We start from the raw sequence: 26,269 nt of genomic DNA on the forward strand, positions 1-26,269 counted from the left end.
TTGCTATTATAAAAACTTAAGCAGCAACTTTTCCAATTTCCAATATTTATGTAATTCTCAAAACTTTTGGCCACGACTGTAAATGATTGTGTTTTTGAGAATAAAAATGTTATGCGTGGTTAGTGAAAAACAAAAAATGTTAAAACACTTGAATAAGGCAAAAAAACACATAAAGAACAATGGTTCCCGGGATTTTGGAGAACTGGAGCTTGTAGCCTAGAATTTTTCTTTCTAAATTATGTGAAAATCATCTTGTTTACTCACTTACAGAAAACAATATATTGATTTAAATTTTCTAAGACACTTTTTGCTGGTAAAAGTCATATGCGAGTAGGCGTCAACTATCATGAATATCATTGTGATTTACACCTGAGAAGACAAAGGCCTGCATAATGAGCTGCATAATGAGCCTCTCAGTCATCTGTGCCACTGGGAAGAGTTACAAGAAAGAATGTGAGGACAAAATAAATCTATTTAATTTTATGTTTGTAGTTTATTTAAAATATATTTAATTATCCCACAACATAATTTATTATCCACTTGGGGGAGCAGTTAAACAGTTTATTAGGAACAATCAAAGCTGACTTTCAAACTAATTTTTTGCACCATTACTCAAGTCACAATCCTTCAGAAATCCTTTTAACAATCTTATTTTCTACCAAAAAGAAAACATTTATTGTTATTATTATTATTATTATTATTATTACCATTATTATTATTATTATTATTGTTAATGTTGAAAAGAGCTGAGAATATTTTTCAGGTTTTTTAGGGGGGATAAATTAAAAGAACACCATTTTTTGTTACATTTGTTACAGTTACATTTATTTGTTACATTTAAGAACACCATTTTTTTTTACATTTGTTACAGTTACATTTATTTGTTACATTTATATCATTTACATCAAGCTTTTGAATGCTATAGTATTGTATATTGTTATTGAAACTTCATAATATTTCACTTCATTATACACTTAGTCAGGAATTATAGTTTGGAAAAAGTCTAACTAGTAAAATATTTACACATTATGTGAAAACTAGTACAAGTATATAAATAAATAAAAAGAGACTTACTCATGTTTATGATCTCTGCTGAAAAAAGTGCTTCATTCTTTTTTTTCTGAGGAAATCCATTTCTCAAATCGTCAACCACATCACATCTTTTTGGGGTGAATTATGTCTTATTCTTCTCATCGCGAAGCAAACAGTAAAATAAAAACTTGAAGAACAGTCTCGCTGCTTTTTCTTCTGTGTGGGCGTATTCAAGCCGCGCGCTTCAGTTTGAATCTGAATAGCGCGTTCAGCGCGGGGGCTTGGTCACATTAGATATAATGAAGGGAGACGTGAAAAACGGACATCGCGTTGTTTTCATATGGATTACTTTATCAAAGAATATCTGTTTTCGGCGGCATATCTGTTCTCATGTCTCTTCGTTGAGTTTTCAAGGAGTTACAGTTCATTTTAATGACGTGTTTGTAAATGAAGATCAGCGCAGACAAAGGCTGCAAACAGCACACCTTGTTTGTTATCTTTATTTTATAAGTGCACAAAGTTTTGTTGTTATTATGTCTGTATCCAGAAAAAAGTAGACCCTTTACAGATTCAATTGATGTATTGCTCTTATCTGTACGATTAAAACTGAAAGTGTAATTTAAGTTCTTTTCGGAGTTATCAGGAGAAAATGACTCATAACGCGTATCCGTGTTAATCGACTCCAGAGGTTTAATTACATTACGAAATAGCATAGGCTAATTATCACCATATTAGTTTTGATACCACATAAAGTCATCTTCATAAATAGGCCTGTATCCATTGCGAACATATTTTATTATTAGTCTTAAAATGTCCATAACATAAAATCATTGTTGAGCCACAATATTGTTAACATACCATAGTTTGACTTGTACTGCGCTGCGCTGATTTCTAAAGACTAGTGTCTTGAGCTCAAACAACGCTAAGAGAGAGCTTACGAATGGTCCAGACCAACCTTACGAAAGTGTGACTTACATAAGATATACTTAGCATACGAACGTGTCGGGAATCGTGCCATAAGGTTAAGAGAGAGGTTAAGGAATAGGTTAAGAACTACTTAGCGATAAGAATGTTTTGGGGAACCGGACCCTGACCATTATAGAATTGTGACTTTAAAGGTTAGTGATTTAGGAGGTGAAAATACTGTGAAATTACAAATGGCATGGATTTTAGAGCATAACAACTGAAGGATTATGAAACGTTAGCCAATAAAGCATTTTTTTTTAAAAATGGAACTTAAAGTTGTGAACTAAAAACCAACAACCATACTGCATGTGAATAAATAAAATGCATACTTTTCATAACATTTCATTATTCATAAAATGCACAACGTTTCTGGTGTTTGGATTTGCACTTCAATATAATGAGCTCCAAGTTTAAGAATAGCCCTAGACTGGTTCTCTCTCTCTCGCTCTCTCTCTCTCTCTATTTAACAGCATTAGCTCAATAAAATACGTGTTCCTTCAGGTCGAATGAATGTTTTCCTTCTTGCTAAATGTTGGGCTCGTGATCAATAAGTTGTATTCGCCTCAATCTGATTCAGTAAAGTCAAACCGCAGACAGTGAAGCTGCATCACTGAGCGTGAGTCCCGTGCGATGTGAGGCGGGAACAGAGGATTCCGCTTGGTCTTAAAGCCTTCCGCAAACATCCACGATCACACGATTAATTATTAATTGATAATTTGTTATTATCATTATGTCTTGTGAAAATAATAATATGGGCTGCGAGAAAATAATAAATACAAAGAATAGTGCTGCTGAGTGCAGGCATGTTTCAGCTCAGTAACAGACCGTTCCTCAGAGCCAAAAGACAGACAGAGTTCAGTTCAGCTGGAGGGGGTTGGGTTTTTGGGGGATAGTTATGTATGGCTTGTGAAGGTCGAGATAAAGGTGTGAATCTCTTTTTCTTTTATATGGACAGTGTCTTATGAGGCTTTCAGGTTGCTGAACCGGTTTATATAGGACTGTTGTTTTGGTTATAGACTAAAAAAGTGTTCCAACGTAAGATTTTTCTAGTTCTAGTCGTTAATTTGTTATATTCAACTAATCGGAGGTTTATATTAAATTTACATAATATATTATGTAAAATATATTCCGCGCTCAAGCACATGCATTAAATTTGCCACAAAGCACATATGCAGAAGTAGCCTAATAATTGTGATAAATGAGACATTTTAATTATTTATTAATAAACAACAGTTTTCTTGTCTGCTGCAAGATGAAATTCACAGTGCTGGCTCTCTCCGACAGAGAAATGCAACATTCACAGATTGTTGAATGTTGAAAATTAATGCGCCCTGTCATTAATGCACAATAATAATTTTTGCACAAATACTTGCATATGAATATGAATTCACATTTTGAATATGCATTACAACGTAAATTATTTTTTACATCCAATTATCCAAAATAAAACCAAACAAGATTTGTAATGAAGATAAAATAAATAAGAATAAAAGCTGCACATCTACCATCACACGTGCAGTGCAAATCTTGCACATATTTTACACACCTGCATTTTTTTTTTCATTAAATTATATGAAAGCAAGTAGGACTGGGTGATAAATCGATTTGATCAGTTAACTTGAATTTGTAATTTACATCAGTTTGTTTGAATGAAAATCGGTTTTCTTTTTAACATCCACCGACGCACCACTCAGGCTCCCGTAGTTCAGAGTGGCTCAACCCTCCCCCGCGAGTCTGACAGAGACACGCCGCCGAGCAAAGGATGAGCTGAGCGGTGTGATTCTGACTGGGGCCTCCATCACGAGTACAATTCATGCCAGCAGCCCGTAATATAACTGCATATTCAGCAAGAATTCATGTTAAACACATTTAGCTATGGCTTGATCAGGTCATAATGATTGCAAGAGTCGAGCGGGATGTTAAAGGCTAAGGAGTTTGTCTGTTTCTTTTACTGATTATTTTCGGGTTAAAGCATGATTTAAACAGATACAGCACATTCACACGCAATCGCTTTAGCAATAATGCATTCAAACAACTGTAATCTTACAGTGCTACTACATTATCAGTAGGCTATTTAATTTTGAAATCTTGAAGAAATTCATCGATCTGTTTAGATAAAATAACTGACAAAAATGTACTGTTATTTTCCTCACAAACAAAATTTGCACAGCAGAAAGCAGCAATTAAAGATTTAATGCTTACAATGTTATTAGTTTTGCATGTGATGGGGAAAAAGTTTACACACAATAGCATATATATATATATATATATATATATATATTTATATATATTTACCACTGTATTTTTAAATTAACCAAATGTATTAAGACAAACAACAAATATTTTTGTTTGTTTTAACAGTCAAACACACAATAAAAATTAAACCCATATCTGATGTCCAATGTTTTATATGCAGATAAGATGGCCACAGGAGGGAGCAATGAGCAAAATAATGCAGCATATTTAAATCAGCGCTAGGAAATAAATGTCTATTATAAAAACCTGCATTACATCTAAATTAACTCATATAAAACAAATTATTTTGTAAATTGCTTAAACAATTATGAACAAAACAGTATCATGTATTTATGTATTAATACAGAGATTCAAATCACACCTGTAAGATTAATAAGGGAATTAAGATCAATATAACTCAAAGGGGATTGAATTACAGTGAATATGAACCGAATTAGTATGCAAATTATTCAGAATTAATATTTAACACTTTATCAACAATTTGTCCACCGATAAATTGAGATTAGGGTATTTTATCAACTCTGGACAAAATATTATCCCGTGGTCTACGGTAATAATATCATGAAATTATGATAACGGATTATGAGCAAGTTAACAGAATCTACAGTTTAAGGCAGTAACTTGTAAGCACACAGCACAAGACACTGGTATGTAAAATCAACCAAGGCTTTATTGAACTACTCTAATACACACAAACTAAACTAACGAAAACACACAAACATTCATTCAAACAGTGACAGAGAAAAGTGATGTTATTAACGGAGGGTGAATGGAGTCCCAAGTGTCTAGTGTTAGACACTATTTCTTGACCGCAACCTGAGAGAATCAATCTACTAGCACTTTAATCTTAGTTCGTTTTCTTAATAAGATTTGCACAAGTTCAGCCAGAATTAGGAGATATTGCGTCCTTGCGTTTGAATGCTCCTTGTGGTTTTGGATGCGTTCCCTTCTGTAACAAAGTTGCTGGAGAGGGAATCTCTGGCGCTGATTGGCTGGCAGGTGGTCGATGACGCGTTCTGAGGGACAGCACTCGATGGTGAGTGGTCAGTTGGCTTTGCTGGGTGGCGCTTCGTTCGCAAGACTTCCTGGATTGCGGGTTGCTATGCGACGGAGTTTCCACCAGTCTGGAGTGACTCTGAGAGGATTTTTCTTTGACGAAGTTCAGCGAAGGATCTTAAGGAAGAGTTGATGAGTTTTGAGCGAGCTCTTGGTGGTTTGAAGAGTACACGCTGGACAATAGAAAGGTCAGCACAAAACATAGGCAAGAACCAAGTCACTGCAAAAGCAGGGCAAAAAACTAGGCAAAAAGCAACGCATAGCTGCTTGTCATTGGGTTATAAGCATGTCCATCTGACCCGTCCTTCTTACTGCGACAGCCAATCAGATATCGTCTTGGGCGGGACCTATGCCCCGTTCTCCGGTTCTTGCATGTAATTAGCGTAATGTCCACGTGATCGCGTGTGTCCAAACTCCTGAGAGTTTAGTTTAAATGCTTGAATAAGCAAACTTAATAGTTTAAATATGGTGCATCCTACACACATCTACTTTATATCAAAATTCTAGAAATCATTTACCTATCAAGTAGGTATCAAAATACATATACTTCCCATAGTTGAGGTGGAAGTAAATAAGGATTTAGCCGTGATAAGTGTTTAACACACAAAATTAACTTGAGTAATATATAGCATGCATAGTACAGAGAATACACATGTATGAGGCAACTTCTGGTGATTAGTTCCTATAACTGAGGTAGAAAACCCTACGAATAGGCTGTAATGAGTTAAACACACAGAGATAATTCCACAGGTTATATAATACATACATGATACTTAAGATATATGTGTGGTAAATACTGGTAATCAATTTAGCTTATTGGAAGCAATTTTGAGACCGTTGTTTGTATTAAACCACAAGTGGGTTAAATTTCAGTCTATTGGTTTTGGAGACAAAGTCTCTGGAATTTACAGCTGCAGAAAGGAGGTGTTCCCTGGTTTAAAGTTTTTGGTGATCCTGGGCCAAAGGAATGCCTTAGCATCCTTTCCTGATAAGGCTGGGGATTTATGCATTGGGGTCACCACAGGGTTTCTTGGCCATTTGGTCTTAAGTTTGGGGAACTTTTAAAAATCTTTTCCTGCTGTCCTGGCATCGCTGGTATGAGATTAGACAGGCACAGAAAGGGAAAGGGGGTCGACATCTCCTTTAGCCATCTTAGCACCATGACTGTGTTTTATGACGCACTAATGGTTCGATGGGGAATCATTCTGAACTGTGGAATGCGGTGTTGGGTTCTTTTAATGAAATGGACTGTTCAAGGATAATCCTACACACCCATCATGCAGATTGGATTTAAAAACATAAGAGGCAGTGAACCGCAAATTTGACATATGTTTTCTAAAAGTTTACACTGTTTTAACTTTGCATGGCTACATCTCGTGTGAGATTTAAGTTCAGCAGTCATATTTGTCCATCTAAAAATGCGCTTACCGTATTTTTCGGACTATAAGCCGCACCTAAGTATAAGTCGCACCAGTCCAAAAATACGTCATGACGAGGAAAAAAACATATATAAGTCGCACTGGACTATAAGTCGCATTTATTTAGAACCAAGAGAAAACATTACCGTCTACAAACGCGAGAGGGCACTCTATGCTACTCAGTGTAGGCTACAGGAGCACTGAGCAGCATCTCTGGCAGCATAGAGCGCCCTCTTGCAGCTGTAGACGGTGTTTTCTCTTGGTTCATTTCTCTTTGTTCGTGTCAAATTAATTTTGATAAATAAGTCGCACCTGACTATAAGTCGCAGGACCAGCCAAACTATGAAAAAAAAAAGTGTGACTTATAGTCCAGAAAATACGGTAATATATGTGTTTTGTGTGAATGGCTTGGTTTTGGTATTCACCTAATCAAGATCTTCTCTGCATTGACCTCCTACACTTCTCTAATATTTTGAATGCATAACACAGCGGCGGCACAACTTGTGGGATAGACTAACAAAACATTAAAATGTAACATCACTTACATCATCACTGCATCCTGCACGCCACTGATGATGCTCCCCGACGCACTCCTAACATTCAAATGCAAATTTTAAATTTGACTAATATTAATTTTTTTATTCACAATCTCCTCCTCACAGGCAGGCACAGCACTCAATTCAGCATGTGTATGTGCGATGTCTGCATCGGAAATTGTTGCAATGCACACAAAATAAAATCACAGACTTATAAGTGCATTACCACCACCTTTATTTCAAGTGGACCATTGACAGTTCTAACTGAGATTTTAGAGTGTCAATGCTCCACTTGACAGATAGGTAATGGTAATGCACTTATAAGTCTGTGATTTATATATATATATATATAAATAAAAAAACTAAAAGTACCGATAAGAATACCGTTAAAGTACCAAATTAATAATCTTGTCGGTAAGAGTAGTAAAACCATCAAAACCTTAACGATACATATCCCTAGTTAGATTAGTTGGGTTTTTCTCTATAAAATGAGTACTTTTCTGTCATCCTTGCACATATCATAAGAGTTACAAGGTTTACCATGGTTTGCAGTTTTCTTTTGACATGGGTAGTAAGCATTTTTATTGCACTAGTACTTAAGTGTTTATTTTAATTTCTATTCAGGTAAATTGGTTTGCTCCAGATGACACTGTTGATAAAGCTGAACTTGTTTTAAACCGGCAAAATTCATTAAGTAATAATATTTCTCTCATTCGCTTTTTTTGACAGGGCAAAGACGGCTGTGGGAGGTGGTAAAGAGGAGGAAAACCATGTGCAAGCGCAAGTCATGGATGAGCAAGGTATGTCATCAGCCTTCTTCGCATGCACTGACAGATTAATGGCTTCCAGTCCAGGATCAGGTCCTGCACACAAGCACATCTATACTCATGCACCCAGACAAGGGCTTTGCTTTGTTCCTTGGTCATTCAGCTCACATTTTCCCTCGAGCGCTTTAGAGTCTCTAACTTGCAAAGTGCCTTATTGAACCTGAAGGGAATAAATCAGGAACTAACATTTAAAGCACTTGACCTAGACAATTTCCACAGCCTATGTCTTTTGTTCAAACAGCCTAAATATCAAAACCGAGGTTGTGATGCTTTTCAAAAGGTAACTCGCTGTTCATGGAGCTGAGCAGTTCAGAATTGAGTTTCTTTAAAGGTAGAGTAAGCAAACATATTTTGTCATTGAAACTAAATTTAAGTGAGGCCTGTTGCTTCACCCCTCTGAAATGTAACAACTTATTTTCTCTCTTTTACACATAATACTGAAACATCTGCTCTGACTGCTGAAGCAGGAAGTGTTGACTCTGGCCTGCTGCTCCCTCTCTGAAGCACTAACCAGGTTAATGGTCCATCAAATGCTGCAGGAAGACAGTCATATTGGCCTCACACTGAAATCTTTTTTCAATAGGATGAATTAAAAAAAAAAATTCAGTGCAGTCGCAAGCAATAAATTGGCACAATGTAGGCCATTCTCTAGAGTTTGTGTGTTTGACGATAGACTCGGAATGCAGAGGAAATTAAGTTTATAGCTGATTCTGTAGGCCAGGCTGAAATACAGTTTTGATCTTTCTTACAAAATAAAATTTTCAGCATATTAAATGATACATTAGCCGAGTTTCCACTGTTGGGCCAAAAGCGGGCGAGCTAGTGCGTGCCAGGGCTAGTCGCGTTTCCACTGTTACTTCCAGGGCTTGATCATGGCTCGTTGGTGCTTCCTCTGGGCCAGCAGCCTAGGTTTTTTGGTCCTACGAAAACCTTGGGCCAAAGCGGGCCAGCTGGGGCTAAAGGAGTGGTTATGAACAAAAGCAGATTTTCTCCACATCTGAAGTGCGAAAGCCCCACAGATAATTTCATAAAACTAACTTTGCACGCTATGGCATGGCATAGTAAACATGGTAAATGCCACCATTTGTTCTTCATATATTCTTTTTTTAAATGCAATAATTATAAGCAATATGCAAACTGACCCACATTTGGTTTTTGTACAGTTTAACTGTGCATCAAACAAATTATGTCATGGAGTCACATTACATTACATTTAGTCATTTAGCAGATGCTTTTATCCAAAGCGACTTACAAATGAGGACAATGGAAGCAATCAAAATCAACAAAAGAGCAATGATATACAAGCAGGGGTGTTGTACAAGATCCCGAGCCCTATGCATAGGCAATCCTGATGGGCCCCCACCCCCCCCCCCCCCCCCCCATACTATTTTAGTTTTTTAATCCCTACATGAACAAACTGTGTACTATATGATAACCAAGCAAGACTTGATGGTCTGAATTGCTCTGCCTACTTTCCAGTCCCTCTCCATCTCTCATTTGCACACTGCTCAGAGCAACACTCATGCTCCCTGCTCTCTTCACTTTCACCATCATCCTCAATCACTTCTTCTCTATCTTTCTTTACATGAAGGATACATTTGATATTAACCTCTTATCCTAATTATAACCTACTATGATAAAACACTATGATGTTAGTGTCACTTAACACCTTTCAGTCAGAATGACTTAACATGGTTTGCTTTCATTTTGAACTTCATTAGCTCACCTTGTCTCAAATCCAAGGAAGAGGATGTAGGGATGAGGGTCTGTTGCTACTCCACTCCCTGATGTGACGGTTTCTGAAACTGAGGGCCACGTATTTCACAATGTTAAGATCTGCTTCTACTAAATCTGACAAATATAATGTTGTTAATTTGTAAACATTTGTGTACATAATGTAAACGTTCATTTAAGTAATTAAACTTAAAAGGTGAAACTAATATATTACATAGACTCATAACATGCAAAGTGAGATACTGCAAGCCTTTATTTGTTGTAATTTTGATGATTATTGCTTACAGCTATAAAAACCTTTTCACAATATTCTAATTTTGAATTTAGGGTTTTCATAAGCTATAAGCCATAAATAATCATCAACCTCAAAACAAATAAAGGTTTGAAATATCTCACTTTGCATGTAATGAGTTTATATAATATATAAGTTATACCATTATACCAGTATATTAATATATTAACTATATTATATATTAGAATTACTGAAATAAATGATCTTTTGCACAATATTCTAATTGTTCCAGTTTCACCTGTAGCTATCAATGAGCTAACAAGCTACCTATGACACTGATTAGCCTACTATTGCTAATTTTAGATATTATAGCCTATTAATGTAAAATTAAACATGTAAAAATTACGCTATTATAATGGTGTGTTGTATGCAAACAGTATTGTTAGTGTACAGTTTATGTAGCCTTTACCTGAGATTACATTTATAACCAAATTGACATCTGAAAGTGAATGTTCTGCTCTTTCAATGGGTTGTCTCAGTTCATTTTAAGCACTAACGATCGCGGGAATATTCAGGCAGTTTAGCACTACAAATTTCATGTTCTAGTTTGTGCTCACCTTTCTTTGAAAATAAGTCAGTAACCAATTGTTTCCCCTCATTTTGTTTTCTTTCCTTCTCCTGTCTTTCCTTTCTTTTTTGGTGGCCTGATTTGGCTTTCTTTGAGAAAGACATTTCTACAGCGCTCCACCAGATGCTCAACTAACATAAACTGCGTGCAGATGGACTAAACCATTTGGCGCATTAGCAAGGGAGGTGGGATCATGAGACCGTCAGTCAATCAACCAAGTTATTCAGCCAATACACAAAATGTATGATTCATCTGACATTCATTATGAAATTTAATTAGAAAATGAAAATATCCAGGTAAAATAAAATATATTCCAGAATTTTCAAGGGCCCTCTCTTCCTGTGGGGCCCTGGTAATCAGTACTGGTTTTACCCCCAGTCCGACGTCCCTGTATACAAGTGTTATAACAAGTCTCAGTTAGCTTAGACACAGTACAAGTAGCAAGGGCTTTTAAATAATATAATAAATAAAAAGAAAACTGATAGAACAGAAAAAGAATAGAGCAAACTAGTGTTAGGGCTTCTTTTTTTTGCTTTTGTTAATTGTATAATAAATGAAAAGAAAACAGATAGAATACAAAAAGATTAGAAAGCTAGTTAGATTTTTTCTAGATAATTTGTGTTTAACTATAAAACTGACTTTGAAAACTGAGACATTAAAAGTAGGTCTATCAAAAGCACGAATCTTATTGCTGTTGGTTGGCCGGCACACTACAAATAACGAATGCAATGGAAGATATGAAATATTATTTCCAGTCATACTGTCCCCGCGATTATGACACACGGTATGATTTCTGCTACTAATCCCACATATATTTATTGTGTATATAAAAAAAGCATTAAATAAGAGTTACAGCGCCCCCCGAAGGAATGTAGATTGGGTGTGTTAGCTGATTTTAAGATAAAAAGTTGTTCTTGTTCAGTCTGTTAATAAATATCATATTCTTGATATTAAGCTGTTTCCGCGAGTCCTTAAAATTGACTCTTCCTCGTCCCAGTAAAATGCTGCGGCCGCTCTGACACAACAATATTTAAATCAATCCCGGTGGCCTGCAATTTATCCTGGTGCTCTCAATCCGGGCCATTTGAATGTGCAATAAAGGCATACTCTCAAAATATTATAACTTTATTTTCTACTATTTAAATCCTAGAAACATTTCGACTTTATTCTAGTACTATTATGACTTTATTTTCGTAATATTTTGACTTTCTTCTCGAAACATTTAGACTTTATTCTTGTAATATTACGACTTTATTCTCATAATATTACGACTTTAATCTCTTTTTTTCTTTTTCAACGTGGCACTAAAACGCTGTCGTAGTATCTCATGAACTTACTGTAGCACATTAACTTTTTAAAATGTCGGTTACATCATCTATTATTCAGTTTGCATATAAGAGCCACAAAGAGTTTGTGTGCAGTAAGTCTCTAAAAAAAGAAACATTCTGTGATACGTGGCCTTTTTATCCTTAACTGATAATATTTTGTAAACCTATATCAAGTAAATAAAATACAGTGTAAATACCATGTTATATTTTATATACTGTTTGAGTATGGTACCAATTTTATTGTTTCCACCAAACATTTTACATACTATTGAAGATTCATTTAGGTCTTGTCTCAGACCCAATCTCTCTGGTCTCGGTCTTGACTCGCATTCAACCCTTTCTGAACTCTGTCTTGACTTGAACTCAACCCTCTCTAAACTCGATCTTGACTCGGACTCGAATGAGCTGGTCTCGACTACAACACTGGATGGTCCTTCATCCAGCAAGAAATGTTTGTTAGACAAGCAGAGATGCGAGCAGCTACCGTCGGATCATCAGGGTGAAATGAGAGGTAGAGTTGAGTGTCATCAGAATAGCAGTGTTATGAAAAGCCATGTTGTTGAATGACAGAACCTAATGATGCCATGTAGACAGAGAAGACAAGTGGTCCAAGAATTGAGCCCTGAGGCACCCCAGTAGTTAGATGTTGTAGCTCTCCAAGATACTTTGAAGGATCTATCTGATAGGTAAGACTCAAACCACTGGAGTGCTGTTCCTGAGATGCCCTTTGCCAGTAGGGTTGACAGGAGGATCTGGTGGTTAAACATGTCAAAAGCAGCTGAAAGAACAAGCAAGATAAGTATTGAAGATTAGGATTCCGCTCTTACCAGTCATAGGGCTTCAACAACTGAGAGCAAGGCAGTCTCAGTTGAATGTCCACTTCTGAAGCCAGATTGGTTGCTGTCAAGGAGGTTATTCCGTGTGAGAAAGGCAGAGACTTGGTTGAACACAGGTTGTTCAAGTGTTTTTGCAATGAAAAGAAGATGATGAGTTGAGGTTGGGTCTCTTAAGTAGAGGAGTTATACAAGCCTGTCTAAATGTTGAGGGAAAAACACCAGCGTGGAGGGATATGTAAATGATGTGAGTGAATGCAGGTACAACTGCAGGAGAAGGAGATGCCAGAGTTCCTTCAAGCCAGAGTACAACTCCTGGCTTGAAGGAGATGAGATGGAATAGGATCAAGCGGACAAGTAGTAGGATGATTAGAAAGTATGAGTTTGGAGACTTCTGCCTCAGAGAGTGAAGAGAAGGTGAAGATGTGGATGTGCTTGATGAATTGTGGTGTGGAAAATTGTGCAATGATGTTTTTAATTTTATTAATGAAAAACGTGACAAAGTCGTCAGCTATTAGCGTTGATGCAGGGGTTGGGGGGGTGGAGGAGGACAGAGGAGCGAGGAAATAGTATTAAAAAGCGTGCGAGAGTTAGACGAATTGTTCATTTTGTTATTAAATTAAAATCCCAATATATGTGGAAATAAACCTTATGGGGTCTTATGGTATCTTATAGGTGTTAAAAGAAGTGTTACAAAAATCCTTAATACTTAATGCAAGTCCCATTTTTGAAACATTGGAATATACTGCAAAAAAAAGATCACTAAAGTCAGTAGATTTTACTTATAGAGTAGACCCACCAATTTCTGTGGAAAAAAAACATAATGAGGTTGGCATCTTTCTAATGTAATTTTTACTCCCTTGTAATTTGGCTCTAAATCTCAGGTGAAAATTGTCATTAGATAAATGACAATTTATACAAAGCAGTGTATTACTCAATTTAATTTATAAATATTCTTCCATGAAATTTAAAATTTTTGCTTTCTTAATCATTTATGTATTTAATTCTTTAGAACAACATTTATATCAAAACCAGAATATTTAGCCGGGGACCTCTTGTTAAGGTGACAAGGAATGACCCAGATGGATATTAAACAAATAAATGTAACTAGTATTATGAGTCAACATGGAAGCAATTTTTAACATAGTGATTGTTTCTTAAGCCATTTGAGAGCAAACAAATAAATAATAAACAGCATATTATGCACTGTTAAAAGTCAGAAATAGCATCCATTTGTAAATGTATTTATTTCTAAATGTATTTATATATATATATATATATATATATATATATATAGGCCTGTTTTTAGGTTTGTCATACTCTTGAATGTTGGTTTGGTATAACCCCCCCCCCCCCCAAATAAAACAAAAAAAAAAATTTAAACAAACATAGGAGCTATATTAGACTGTGTAAAAGGAGCAGCTTGTTTTGCCCAGAATATTTTTTATTGCATACAATAAACTGACCTGAATCAATTCATAAGTATACTTTGCTTTGATCTGTTTCTGTACGGCTGGTGTGTTCTCAGTGTGAGAGTTGTTTTCATAGGGCTTGATGTATGGGTGGTGCTAACCAGAGGCCTCACTGGAGTAAACAGCAACAGTAGTTGTATCTGCAGTTATGACAGACACATTTATTAATTTTTTTGTATTTATGTTGGCCTGCGCTACTTTGTTTTTAATATTTAAAATATCACTACAATGTTTTGTTTCAGTGTTTGCCTAACAGTGTACGAAGAGCCAAGGCTAGAATTAGAGAGACCATAGATTGAATCTGGCTCTTCCAGCTCCATCTGACTTGCCACGTCATTAATCTCCTACTCTCACTTATATTTACATAATAGACTGTGTATGTATGTGTGCTCTTTTACAATATGTGTTGAGAGGAAGTGTGTATGTGGGAGTGATTTGCACACAGGATTGACAAATGATTGCTCTTGTCTAAACCATCAGCTTGTAGGGCACATTCCTCTGTCTGTGGGATGAGGACATCTTGACCTTTGGCACCAGAAATGGCACACTTGTGTTAAATGAAGCACACACAGATATCCTCCACTCCCATACACTGTCAGGAAAAATACATACAAATTTGAACTTTTTGAGTACAGCAGCTTGCTATTGGTGTCCTTAAAGAATATGTCAGGTAAAAATATTACCTTAAGGTACTACTATGAACCTTTTAGGTGTAGATAATGTATAGAGTTGTCCCTTTGATGCTAAAAAGCATCAGGCTTTTGTACCCTTAAAGGTACAATTTTCAACATCTGAAAGTGTACATTACTAAGTTAACTACTTCTATAAAGTCACATATGAAATACATGCAGACAGTTTGATATGGATGTTCAATATGTGACCATCTACTTAGCCTCCTCTTTGCTCTTTCATACATGTCAAATAATTAAACCAACACACACACATACAAAGACTTATTTCCTCCCTTGTGTGAAGGCTTTAGTTTCAGTTTTGGCCTGGGCCTACAGGAAGTGGCCTGAGAGGATGAGAGCTTTCTAAAATTACACCTGTTTGTTTCCATTCTTGGCATCGAGAACAGACTGAGTAATCTGCCTCCTCACTCCACTGTTAGTGTGTGTGGGCATGCTTTAGTTGACACTTGCCCTTAGTAAGTGTTCTCCTGTTTCAACTGTTGCTTTAATGCAAATATGTGTGGATGCCTATATAGTTTTGTGTTTGAAATGAATGAGTTTTGGTGGCAATTACTATGTAGACAGTTAAACCTGAATCATCTGTATTGTGGAGAGGAACAATTCCCGCTCAATAAACATACTAATTTATGTCTTAATGAAGATGTAAAACTATAAATAGCTATTGTGAGGGTCAGGAAACGAAAATATCATTGGCTCAGAATAAAAAAAATATATATGGAAAGTCCAGAACCGAGATGGAAAGATGAGTTTGGATTTGTTACTCATTGAGGCATTTGTCAGTGTGTAATATATGTTTGCTATGTGTATGGTTATCAGACAGTAGTCTGGGGTTCAAAGCTTTATCTAGAACTTTCATATTCACTCTGGTCCCAGTTCAGTTCTTCTATTTTCAGCATGTCCATCAAATCCAGGCTCTCACTCTCAAGGCTACAGACATTGCGTTCCGGCCTTCTCCATTTCTGTTTTCTCTTTTTTTGCAGTGTCACCACTCTCTCTAATATTATCTTTCTGTCTGTTTTTAATGGGTTAAAGTCAGGGCCACCTATCTCTCCTCCACCTTCCGTTCACATCCATCCTCCTTGTCCCTTGAGTTTGTAGCCCCTGACTTCTCTCAGCCCACACTCTGGTCCTCGATGGCTCAGCTCTCCTTGGCCAACCCTCATACAAAGTGCCTCAAAAGCTGATAGGCAGTTAGAGAGAGCAGTTCTTCATGGAATATCTCTCTCTCTCTCTCTCTCTCTCTCTCTCTCTCTCTTTCTTTTATTGTGATTTCTACTGTTGTCCTTCTTTTAAGTTTTGGGATGTTCCCTTTTAGCACATATCATTACCATAATGGGATAGAGACTTTCCAAGGAGTCCTCAAGTTCCTGGTACACATTTGATGCAGTCTGTCTGCACACAATTAAAATGTTTTTTACACAAAGGTTGCTAAGGGCTTTTACTTGTTACCTCTAGATGTTTACTTTGTTGTTGTTTATCCCTCAGGTGTTCAGTGGCAAGAGACCAGAAGGAGACTTCAGTCCCCAGCCAGCCAGTACGTTCAGAAAACTCACCACCACACCTCCTCCAGTGGACGGCCAGCAGCAGGCCCTCACCTGTCTCATTAGTGAGAAAGACCTGACCCTATTTGAGAAACTGGGCGATGGCTCCTTTGGCGTTGTGAAGCGCGGAGAGTGGTTTACGCCAAATGGAAAAGTGGTGAGTAGACCTGCATGTAGGGCTGTGACGGTTGCCGTAACAACCGCGTCACCGCGGTGGTCGGTTGCTACCGCGGTTGTCTACTGCCACCGGCGGTAGTGCACGCGACGTCACAAACTCTATAGCAAGCATAATACAAAGTTTTGTATATAAGTGTAATAACTGTAATAGTTGCAAATTCTATGTCTATGGTAATTAACAAATTACCTCAAACATTCCTTTAGATATGCAGATTTGAGCACAGGAAAATACAGTTTATGCATTCAGCAAATTAATTTAGTGTTGGGCGATGGATCTTGTTGGGAAAGCAAATACCGCATCACCGATCTGGAGTCATCTGCATTCATGTCACCCATCGGCGTTTGCACAAGTTCTCGTGATCGCAAACGCTGGCTGGTCAGGTTTGGTGAGGCTTTCTCCAAACTGGCCAAATACAAACGAGACAGCGGTGAATAAACGATGGTAACAAGAAATATGGCAACGATTCCCATGAGAGCGCGTTCAGATGAAGAGTTAGGCCGGTGACACACTGGCTGTGTGGCGTGAGCGTGGCATGTCTGCTGCATCCCAGGAGCGTGGCGTTTTCTGTGTCTTTACACACCAGAAGCGTGCCTGACGCGGCGAGCTGCTGCTGCTGTAGGTGACATAGAGGGAGGCCGCCGACAGACCAGGATCTTGTCTTCATGACAACATCAACTTTTTTTTACACACCTACAACTACGCCTACTGATAAAGGACACCGTCAACAGTTTTGACGGCAAAATATACTATGTTTGACAGGTGCAATATTTGAAAATCGATAATTATTATTTTTTTTTTTTAATTACATTTATATCTGAATTTATGTCAACCTATAGACTTTCAAACATCAAAATGTCATGAATTAATATGTATTTGTGTACAAAATGACATATAAACATATTTTCCTATTATATTTTGCCTGGAAACGCTTCCAACACGCGCGCGTGTCCCGTGAAAGATAGGCGTCGGTTCTATTTCTAGCATGCACACGTTTTCCGCGCGCGTCTTACGCAGGCAGTCTGTAAGCTCTAACCTGTTAACATGGGAGCCGAATTAAAAACGGACACGCCACGCGGCTGAGACGCTTGCGCCACGCATCCAGTGTGTCACCGGCCTAAGTTATTGAGCTTGCTTGGTGGCGGAAAAGTAAACCAGACGCAACACAACCGCGTTGCGACAGGTTTAGTCTGTCTAGTGTCTATACAGGACATATGAACTCTGTGTCAGTAGCCTACATCACAGACCGGACGGGGATTTATCATATCGTGTTGTGCTGCATCCAGTGTAGCATCACTGATTATAATGAGTATTTTGTCGCGCTGCGTCGCTCGCGTCCGTTAGATAGGGGGTATTTAACTTTTCTTATTTAGGCTACTTTCTTGTTTAACTGAATTATTTCTTTGATATTTATTTTAGTGTTTTGCAGGCGGCGTTCACTGACAGAAGTGCTCAAATAAACACTAACTGACGAGTTAAATAGGATGTGTTAGATGAGTGAGATGGGCTGATTTCTAGACGTGCATACATATAAATATATTCTGTATATAATATATATAAAATATATTACATGCATGCACAGTTTAAGTCAGCTTTAATCACCTTTTTTGGTAATTCCATGAATTAACTGACCACGACACTGCTTGCACATAGTTTATGCGCCGCCTTTGAGCACAGGACCGTCCACGCTCGCTTAACTTGCACCTGATAATAAAGTGAAGTGGAGCGCATGTCTGAAACGTCTCCTGTTTAGTCATTCTGTGACTGAATAAATTTACTTCTTGTCTTGAGAAAAAGTGACAGAAGCAGCAGTTGTGAGTGGGTGGCCATCCCCGCCCCTACGTAAAATGATTTGAATACGTTAAACTGGAAAAAAATTATCGCCTTCGTTAACGAGCAAATTTTGACACCAATATATTTATACATTTATATATATATATATATATATATATATATATATATATATATATATATATATATATATATATATATATCAGCTATTATATATATATATATATATAACTTTTTTCTTTTTTTTTTTTTTTTTTTTTTTTTTTTTTCCAAACACCGCGCCACCGGCGGTTGTTGGTCCATGACTACCGCGGTGGTAAACATCAGCCACCGTCACAGCCCTACCTGCATGCTTAATTGTTAAAAGATTGCGATCTCGATTCAAACACTTGCACGATCTTATACCTAAATGACAACAATTCAGCTATGTCTTTTAAAGGGGTCATATGATGCGATTTCATTTTTCCTTTCTCTTTGGAGTGTTACAAACTCTTGGTGCATGAAAAAGATCTGTAAAGTTGCAAAGACTTAAGTCTCAAATCCAAAGAGATTTTTTTTATTAAAGTTAAGACTGTCACGTCCCCCAAAATGGCTCATTCAAACATGCCCTCACATGTCTACTTTGTGGAAATATTTGCATAATGCCGCCCAAATGTTCAAGCAAAGGAAGAAGGCGTAGTTAAAGTCATGTCAAGTCAAGTCAAGTCACCTTAATTTATATAGCGCTTTAAACAAAATACATTGCGTCAAAGCAACTGAACAACATTCAATTAGCAAAACAGTGTGTCAATAATGCAAAATGACAGTTAAAGGCAGTTCATCATTGAATTCAGTGATGTCATCTCTGTTCAGTTTAAATAGTGCCTGTACATTTATTTGCAATCAAGTCAACGATATCGCTGTAGATGAAGTGACCTCAACTAAGCAAGCCAGAGGCGACAGCGGCAAGGAACCGAAACTCCATCTGTGACAGAATAGAGAAAAAAACCTTGGGAGAAACCAGGCTCAGTTGGGGGGCCAATTTTCCTCTGACCAGACGAAACCAGTAGTTCAATTCCAGGCTGCAGCAAAGTCAGATTGTGCAGAAGAATCATCTGTTTCCTGTGGTCTTGTCCTGATGGTCATCTGAGACAAGGTCTTTACAGGGGATCTGTATCTGGGACTCTAGTTGTTCTGGTCTCTGCTGTCTTTCAGGGATGTAGAGGTCCTTTCTAGGCGCTGATCCACCATCTGATCTGGATACGTACTGGATCCGGGTGACTGCAGTGACCCTCTGATCTGGATACAGACTGGATCTGGTGGCTACGGTGACCTCGGAATAAGAGAGAAACAGACTAATATTAGCGTAGATGCCATTATTCTAATGATGTAGCAAGTACATCGGGTGGTATGGGAAGTGTTCCCAGTTCCGGTTTACCTAATTAATGCAGCCTAAAAATCCTTTAACGGATTTGGATATTAAAAGCATTTTAGTATGTTATGTGTAAGCCAGGTTAAAGAGATGGGTCTTTAATCTAGATTTAAACTGCAAGAGTGTGTCTGCCTCCCGAACAATGTTAGGTAGGTTATTCCAGAGTTTAGGCGCCAAATAGGAAAAGAATCTGCCGCCCGCAGTTGATTTTGATATTCTAGGTTTTATCAAATTGCGTTGAGTTTTGAGAACGTAGCAGACGTAGAGGATTATAATGTAAAAGGAGCTCATTCAAATACTGAGGTGCTAAACCATTCAGGGCTTTATAAGTAATAAGCAATATTTTAAAATCTATACGATGTTTGATAGGGAGCCAGTGCAGTGTTGACCGGACCAGGCTAATATGGTCATACTTCCTGGTTCTAGTAAGAACTCTTGCTGCTGCATTTTGGACTAGCTGTAGTTTGTTTACTAAGCATGCAGAACAACCACCCAATAAAGAATTACAATAATCTAACCTTGAGGTCATAAATGCATGGATTAACATTCCTGCATTTGACATTGAGAGCATAGGCCGTAATTTAGATATATTTTTGAGATGGAAAAATGCAGTTTTACAAATGCTAGAAACATGGCTTTCTAAGGAAAGATTGCGATCAAATAGCACACCTAGGTTCCTAACTGATGACGAAGAATTGACAGAGCAGCCATCAAGTATTAGACAGTGTTCTAGGTTATTACATGCAGAGTTTTTAGGTCCTATAATTAACACCTCTGTTTTTTCAGAATTTAGCAGTAAGAAATTACTCGTCATCCAGTTTTTTATATCGACTATGCAATCCATTAGTTTTTCAAATTGGTGTGTTTCACCGGGCTGCGAAGAAATATAGAGCTGAGTATCATCAGCATAACAGTGAAAGCTAACACCATGTTTCCTGATGATATCTCCCAAGGGTAACATATAAAGCTTGAAGAATAGCAGCCCTAGTACTGAGCCTTGAGGTACTCCATACTGCACTTGTGATCGATATGATACAACTTACTGCACTGCACCTTAACCACGCGGCTTGTATCCAATGCCCCCGGTTGAATCAGGCTTTGATGGATGAGGCTTTGAGGTTTGGTTACATCCTGAATCCACCAAGGCCGGATAGGTACCCCCCTTGATACTCACAAGGTATTTGGTACTCGCCAGCCTGACCGGGGGTGACCTGTGGGACGTCCGGGACCCGGATCATCATCCCCACCTCCATCACTGGACACCTGTCCACGAAATGCTCCGGGTCCCCGCAACGCCAATAGGCCAGCCCAGACCTACCCGCCGCCCCAGTGGCAGGGAGTGAATTGGAGAATTGGCGCGGAGAGAGCGGAGAAACGCAAGCACTGTCCCCTCCAGACTCTTGGACTCGCGAAGTGCCCTTGGTCAATCCCGCCCCGCCCCCGGACACGAGGAGGGCCGGGTGGACGGGACCTAGGGAGAGGGACAGGGCGAGAGAGAGAAGGGGGAGAAAGAGAAGGAGAGAGAGAGTTAGAGGGCAGGGGTTCGCCGACCCCTGGGCATGCCACCATGTAGTCCTCCGCCAGATGGATGGCCGAGTCCAGCGACGATGAACTGCTCCAGCACCACCAGGTCGATGACATGCTCCACGTCACTTCCCTTGGCCAGTAGCCACTTGCGGCAGGAGTCCCGGAGCTGTTGGGCCATCGCGAAGGGCCGACCGGCTTCGCCCAAGTCCAGGGACCGGAAGCGCTATAATAATAATAAATAAATACAATTTATAAATTTAGTCATTTACATTTTGTCATCAGAATTATGGGAGAATCACAAAAAAAATCATGATTCTGAATTTATTCAGAATAATTCAGAGTTCTAGTGGTGAGTTGGGGAGAAGAGAAAGGTTCAAGTGTTTGGAAAACAGATGAAGCTTTTTTTTAAATACCAGCTTTGTAGAGTTTGAATTCAGCCACCATCTCAGTCATGCACTACTAGGATGTACTCAAGATGAGGAGTCAGATTGTATCATTGACATTTTAGTGATATGTTTATCTGTTAATCTTATTTTTTTTTATCTCCAACACCAGTTCTTACCATTAACTAGTTACGTATGTGCATGCCTGTTATTAACATATTGACTGTTTATTAGTACTTATAAAGCACATATTCTTGTTGGAAATTTTTTACATCCCTAATCCTACCCAATACCTGAATTTAACAACTACCATGCTGACTATTAGCAGCAAATTATCAATTTTTCTTAGGAAAAAGCTGTAGTTAATAGTTTGTTAATGGTGAGAATTGGATCTTAAAATAAAGTAAACATTTGGCACATTTTGGCAGGAACATTGTTTGTCACATTCAGAAACTGAGATCAACAAAAAAATAGTTTTTAGATACTTTGTATATGTGGTCCCTCCTTTGCCTTGAAGTGTTCCAGGGCTCCATGTGAATATCCTGTTTCAGGACTGATCTCTATGTGTCAATGTAGCAGCTGTGTTCTCCAGAGGAGGTTTGTGGGAGAGAAGGGCCTCTAATGACCTGATGAGGGGTCAGATGTCATGTGAACTGAGCCGGAGGCTGAAGTGATAGTGTGTTTTGCACACCAAAGGGTTCTTTCCACATGGGACTAGAGTGGGAACATCTTTCCTGTGGCCATTTGTACAAATCAAACACTGCTTCATTGCACTATTCAGAAAAATGTGAGGACCAAGCTGAGATTTGTCAAATGCTCTTTTCATACATGTAACATTCAAACACCCTCATCCAACTTAATGATTATAGCTTTTAAGGTAGTGGTTTCTAACTCAATTCTTGGAGGGCCATAGCTCTGCAGAGTTTAGCTCCAACCAACTCCAAATCACACCTGCTTGGAAGTTTCTAGTAATCCTGAAGACCTTTATTAGCTAGATCAGGTGTGTTTGATTAGGGTTGGAACTAAACTATGCAGAGCTGTGGCCCTCTGGGAATTGAGTTTGAGACCACTGCATTAAGGCAAGCATCACTATTACTGTTTTTCAAACATAGAAATTAAGATTTGAACAAACCCCTGACCCTCAGTGCGATACTTGTCCTGCATTTGTGTTCTACACTGTACATGATTATCACCTCAATAAATCTGAGCAGAGAGCTTTTACATTTCTGACTTGAATTGGACTTGATCAATTTTCACATGCAAGGCAATTAAGCAGATGAAGAAAATATCCTACACAACAGAAGCATCTGGTGGACAACATAAATTGGGAAATACATTCTAACGATGTATGCATATTACTGACACTACCAGGTCGATTCATACGTAGTTTCCCAAAACATTTTTTGATTGACACCTGCTTTAAACTTATAGAAGGATGGCATACAGAAAGATGCAATTTTTTTGCACTATTTAGTTCTTTCTGAAAATAGAAAACCTGTTTAACCATTTAAAATCTATTTAAACTAATGAAGTAATGCAGATCGGTCTTGTCATAATTTAGGCAGAGTAATGGCAGATGTTACATGATTTCTTTCCAAAAGTTGGAACTTCAGCCAGAGTTCAAGCTGAGCACAGGGAATAAAGTTGCTCTGCGATTATGCTCTGAACTTCAGTGATGACCAGCAACATTGTAGACACAGGTCTCAGAGGGGGTCATTATCGTGTGTGGGATTGTGATGTGTACAGGTTAGTCCAGCTGCTGGAAGCTCTCCCCAGCAAAGGCAGATGTGTTCTCATGCAGGGACTTGTGATGTATTTGTGCTGATGTCCTGTCTGAGTTGTTCTTTCAACATTTCCTCCTCAGCTCAATGTGGCAGTGAAGTGTCTGAAGACAGACGTGCTCAACCAACCAGATGCTCTGGATGACTTCATCTGTGAGGTCAATGCCATGCACTCTCTTGACCACCAGAACCTCATCCGTCTCTACGGAGTCGTCCTCACACACCCCATGAAGATGGTGAGTGAGTGTGCGTGTTAACGTCTACATCAAATTGGTGGCAAAGACATGGTGCTAAAGTATCAAGGTCTTGAGAAGGGAGGGGTGAGCTAAAATAAGGCTTGACATTTGCGTGCTCTCATAGACTCATTTGCTGCCACTGACTTCTCAAGTTATTCCTGATTGGCAGTGTTCATTGTCTCCGACAACAAGATGCTTCTTGCCAGTTTTTCAGTTGTGAAATTAAATGAAACTTAATATCATGCCCCTCTTCTTCCCCTGCTATCTTCCCTCAATGACCCTCTTTATTACACTTCTTTCTCTAAGGTGACTGAGCTTGCACCTCTCGGCTCAATGCTGGATCGCTTGCGAAAGACCCTGGGCCATTTCCTCATTTCCACCTTGTGTCAGTACACCATCCAGATATCCAATGGCATGGCCTACCTAGAGTCCAAGCGCTTCATCCACCGAGACTTGGCCGCCAGAAACATCCTCCTGGCTTCCAGTGAGCAGATCAAAATCGGTGACTTCGGACTGATGAGGGCGCTGCCTAAGAATGATGACCATTACGTCATGCAAGAGCATCGCAAAGTCCCATTTGCCTGGTGAGGGAGAGGGTTGGAGTGACTGGATATATATTTACAACTGAAAAGTTTGTTTGCATGTGGTTTGAATTTGTTGAGAAGGGATACGGAGAGCTTTAAATAATTTGGTTGTTTTTTTATGCAGTTACAGGCCAGAACTCAGGATTCGGATTGAATTTGAATGAGGTCATTGTTTGTGGCGCTTGATTTGATTACTTGAACTGTGCATGATCCTCATGTCATTTTCCCTTGGTTGGTTGTTTATTTACAGGCATTTTATTTTACTGACCTACTTTCTGCATGGTGTTTTTTTCTTACATAGGTGTGCCCCAGAAAGCTTGAAGACACGCACGTTTTCACACGCAACAGACACATGGATGTTTGGTGTGACACTGTGGGAAATGTTTACCTATGGTCAGGAGCCATGGCTGGGTCTAAATGGTAGTCAGGTACCCCTCCTCATCCACTGTGAACTTCCATTTAGTCATAAACATCTGCCTAAAGAAATATTTAACAGTAATCCCAAAAATCAAGACATTTTGAGGCTAATAGTGATTGTGTTCACTTTCTGGTTAAGAAAATCATGAGGAAAAAAATGAAATATGTGTTTGTGACAGATCCTCCACAAAATAGACAAGGAGGGTGAAAGACTTCCTAAGCCCGAGGACTGTCCTCAGGACATCTATAATGTCATGATGCAGTGCTGGGCTCAGAAACCAGATGACAGGCCCACCTTCGTTGCTCTAAGGGAATTTCTAGTGGAGACCATGCCTACAGACATGAGGGCCCTGCAAGACTTTGATGAACATGACAAGCTTCAAATCCAGATGAATGATGTCATTACCATCATAGAGGGCAGGTGAGCTTTTATATAGAATGTAATGGGACTTTCATGATTGATATGACACTTTCATTTTATAGTGAATAGCGCTTTTCTGCTGTCGGGCCAGTGCGAGCCAGGGCTCAAAACGGGATGGGCGGGACTAATATCCTCGGACCCGTAGCACCGAGGCCAAAATAGCACTGCGTTTCCATCGTCGGGCCAAAAGCTCCGCGTCACTGGAATCCACCCTTTACATGCCTCTCAGCAACAACGTCATGCAACCCCATCATTTCACCAACAAAGAGAAGTTATCAGAACAAAGAGAAGTTATCAGAAAACTAATGAGGAATAAGTCATTGGAATTAGTGCGATCACAAAACGAACATGATAAAAGCGGCTGGTTGTTTGCATGCTTTGTTAAATATTTAAATCCAAAAGCATCAATGTTTTACTATAATAAGTGATACATTGATCATAATTGAAAATTAGTCACACAAATAAAATGTTATGAACATAGTCTGTTATTCAGTCGAGTCTGTTTATTTGAAGTCACAATAGCCTATATACATCACATTTAGAAAGAACGATCAGTTATATATTTTTTTAAAAGCTCCCGAAAAAAAAACATTATTATATTTTAATGACGTGCTACGTGGAGCTAAACTCTCGTGACGAGAGTTATGAAAGATAAAATATGTTACTAAATAAATACACGATTGTGATCGAGAATAAGAAGCTGACGTCTGATTTCTCCAGCGATCATATTTACCATGTTTACTGCGGTAACATTAATGCCTAGCGTGCATAGTCTTTTGCATCGCTTATAAATATTTATGCCTTGTATGCTGATTATAATCCACACCGGATCAAGTTATTTCAAACATTCGCTGCTGACTGAAAGTGAGTTTTTAGCTCAACTTATTTTAAAAAGTTTTTAATGCTGGTGTTATAGCTGTTAGCCTTCTGAAATGATCCATGGCACTGATGCTCTCCAGACGTGGAGAAACTTCGCCTTTGTTCATAACCAC

General features: G+C 38.5%; 1 protein-coding gene across 5 annotated transcripts in view; it reads left to right on the plus strand.

Moving 5' to 3' along the window:
- Positions 1-26,269, plus strand: part of tnk2b (tyrosine kinase, non-receptor, 2b) — a 203,551-nt gene that overhangs the window by 137,409 nt on the left and 39,873 nt on the right. For all 5 annotated transcript variants that reach the window (XM_059502262.1, XM_059502260.1, XM_059502259.1 and 2 more), the window contains 6 exons: positions 7,994-8,064; positions 16,496-16,708; positions 23,703-23,855; positions 24,162-24,439; positions 24,741-24,867; positions 25,036-25,277. In XM_059502262.1, the coding sequence (XP_059358245.1) occupies positions 7,994-8,064; positions 16,496-16,708; positions 23,703-23,855; positions 24,162-24,439; positions 24,741-24,867; positions 25,036-25,277 (1,084 nt within the window). The remainder of the gene's footprint in view (positions 1-7,993; positions 8,065-16,495; positions 16,709-23,702; positions 23,856-24,161; positions 24,440-24,740; positions 24,868-25,035; positions 25,278-26,269) is intronic.

This window comes from Carassius carassius, chromosome 20 (assembly GCF_963082965.1).
Source record: "Carassius carassius chromosome 20, fCarCar2.1, whole genome shotgun sequence".
NCBI lineage: Eukaryota > Metazoa > Chordata > Actinopteri > Cypriniformes > Cyprinidae > Carassius > Carassius carassius.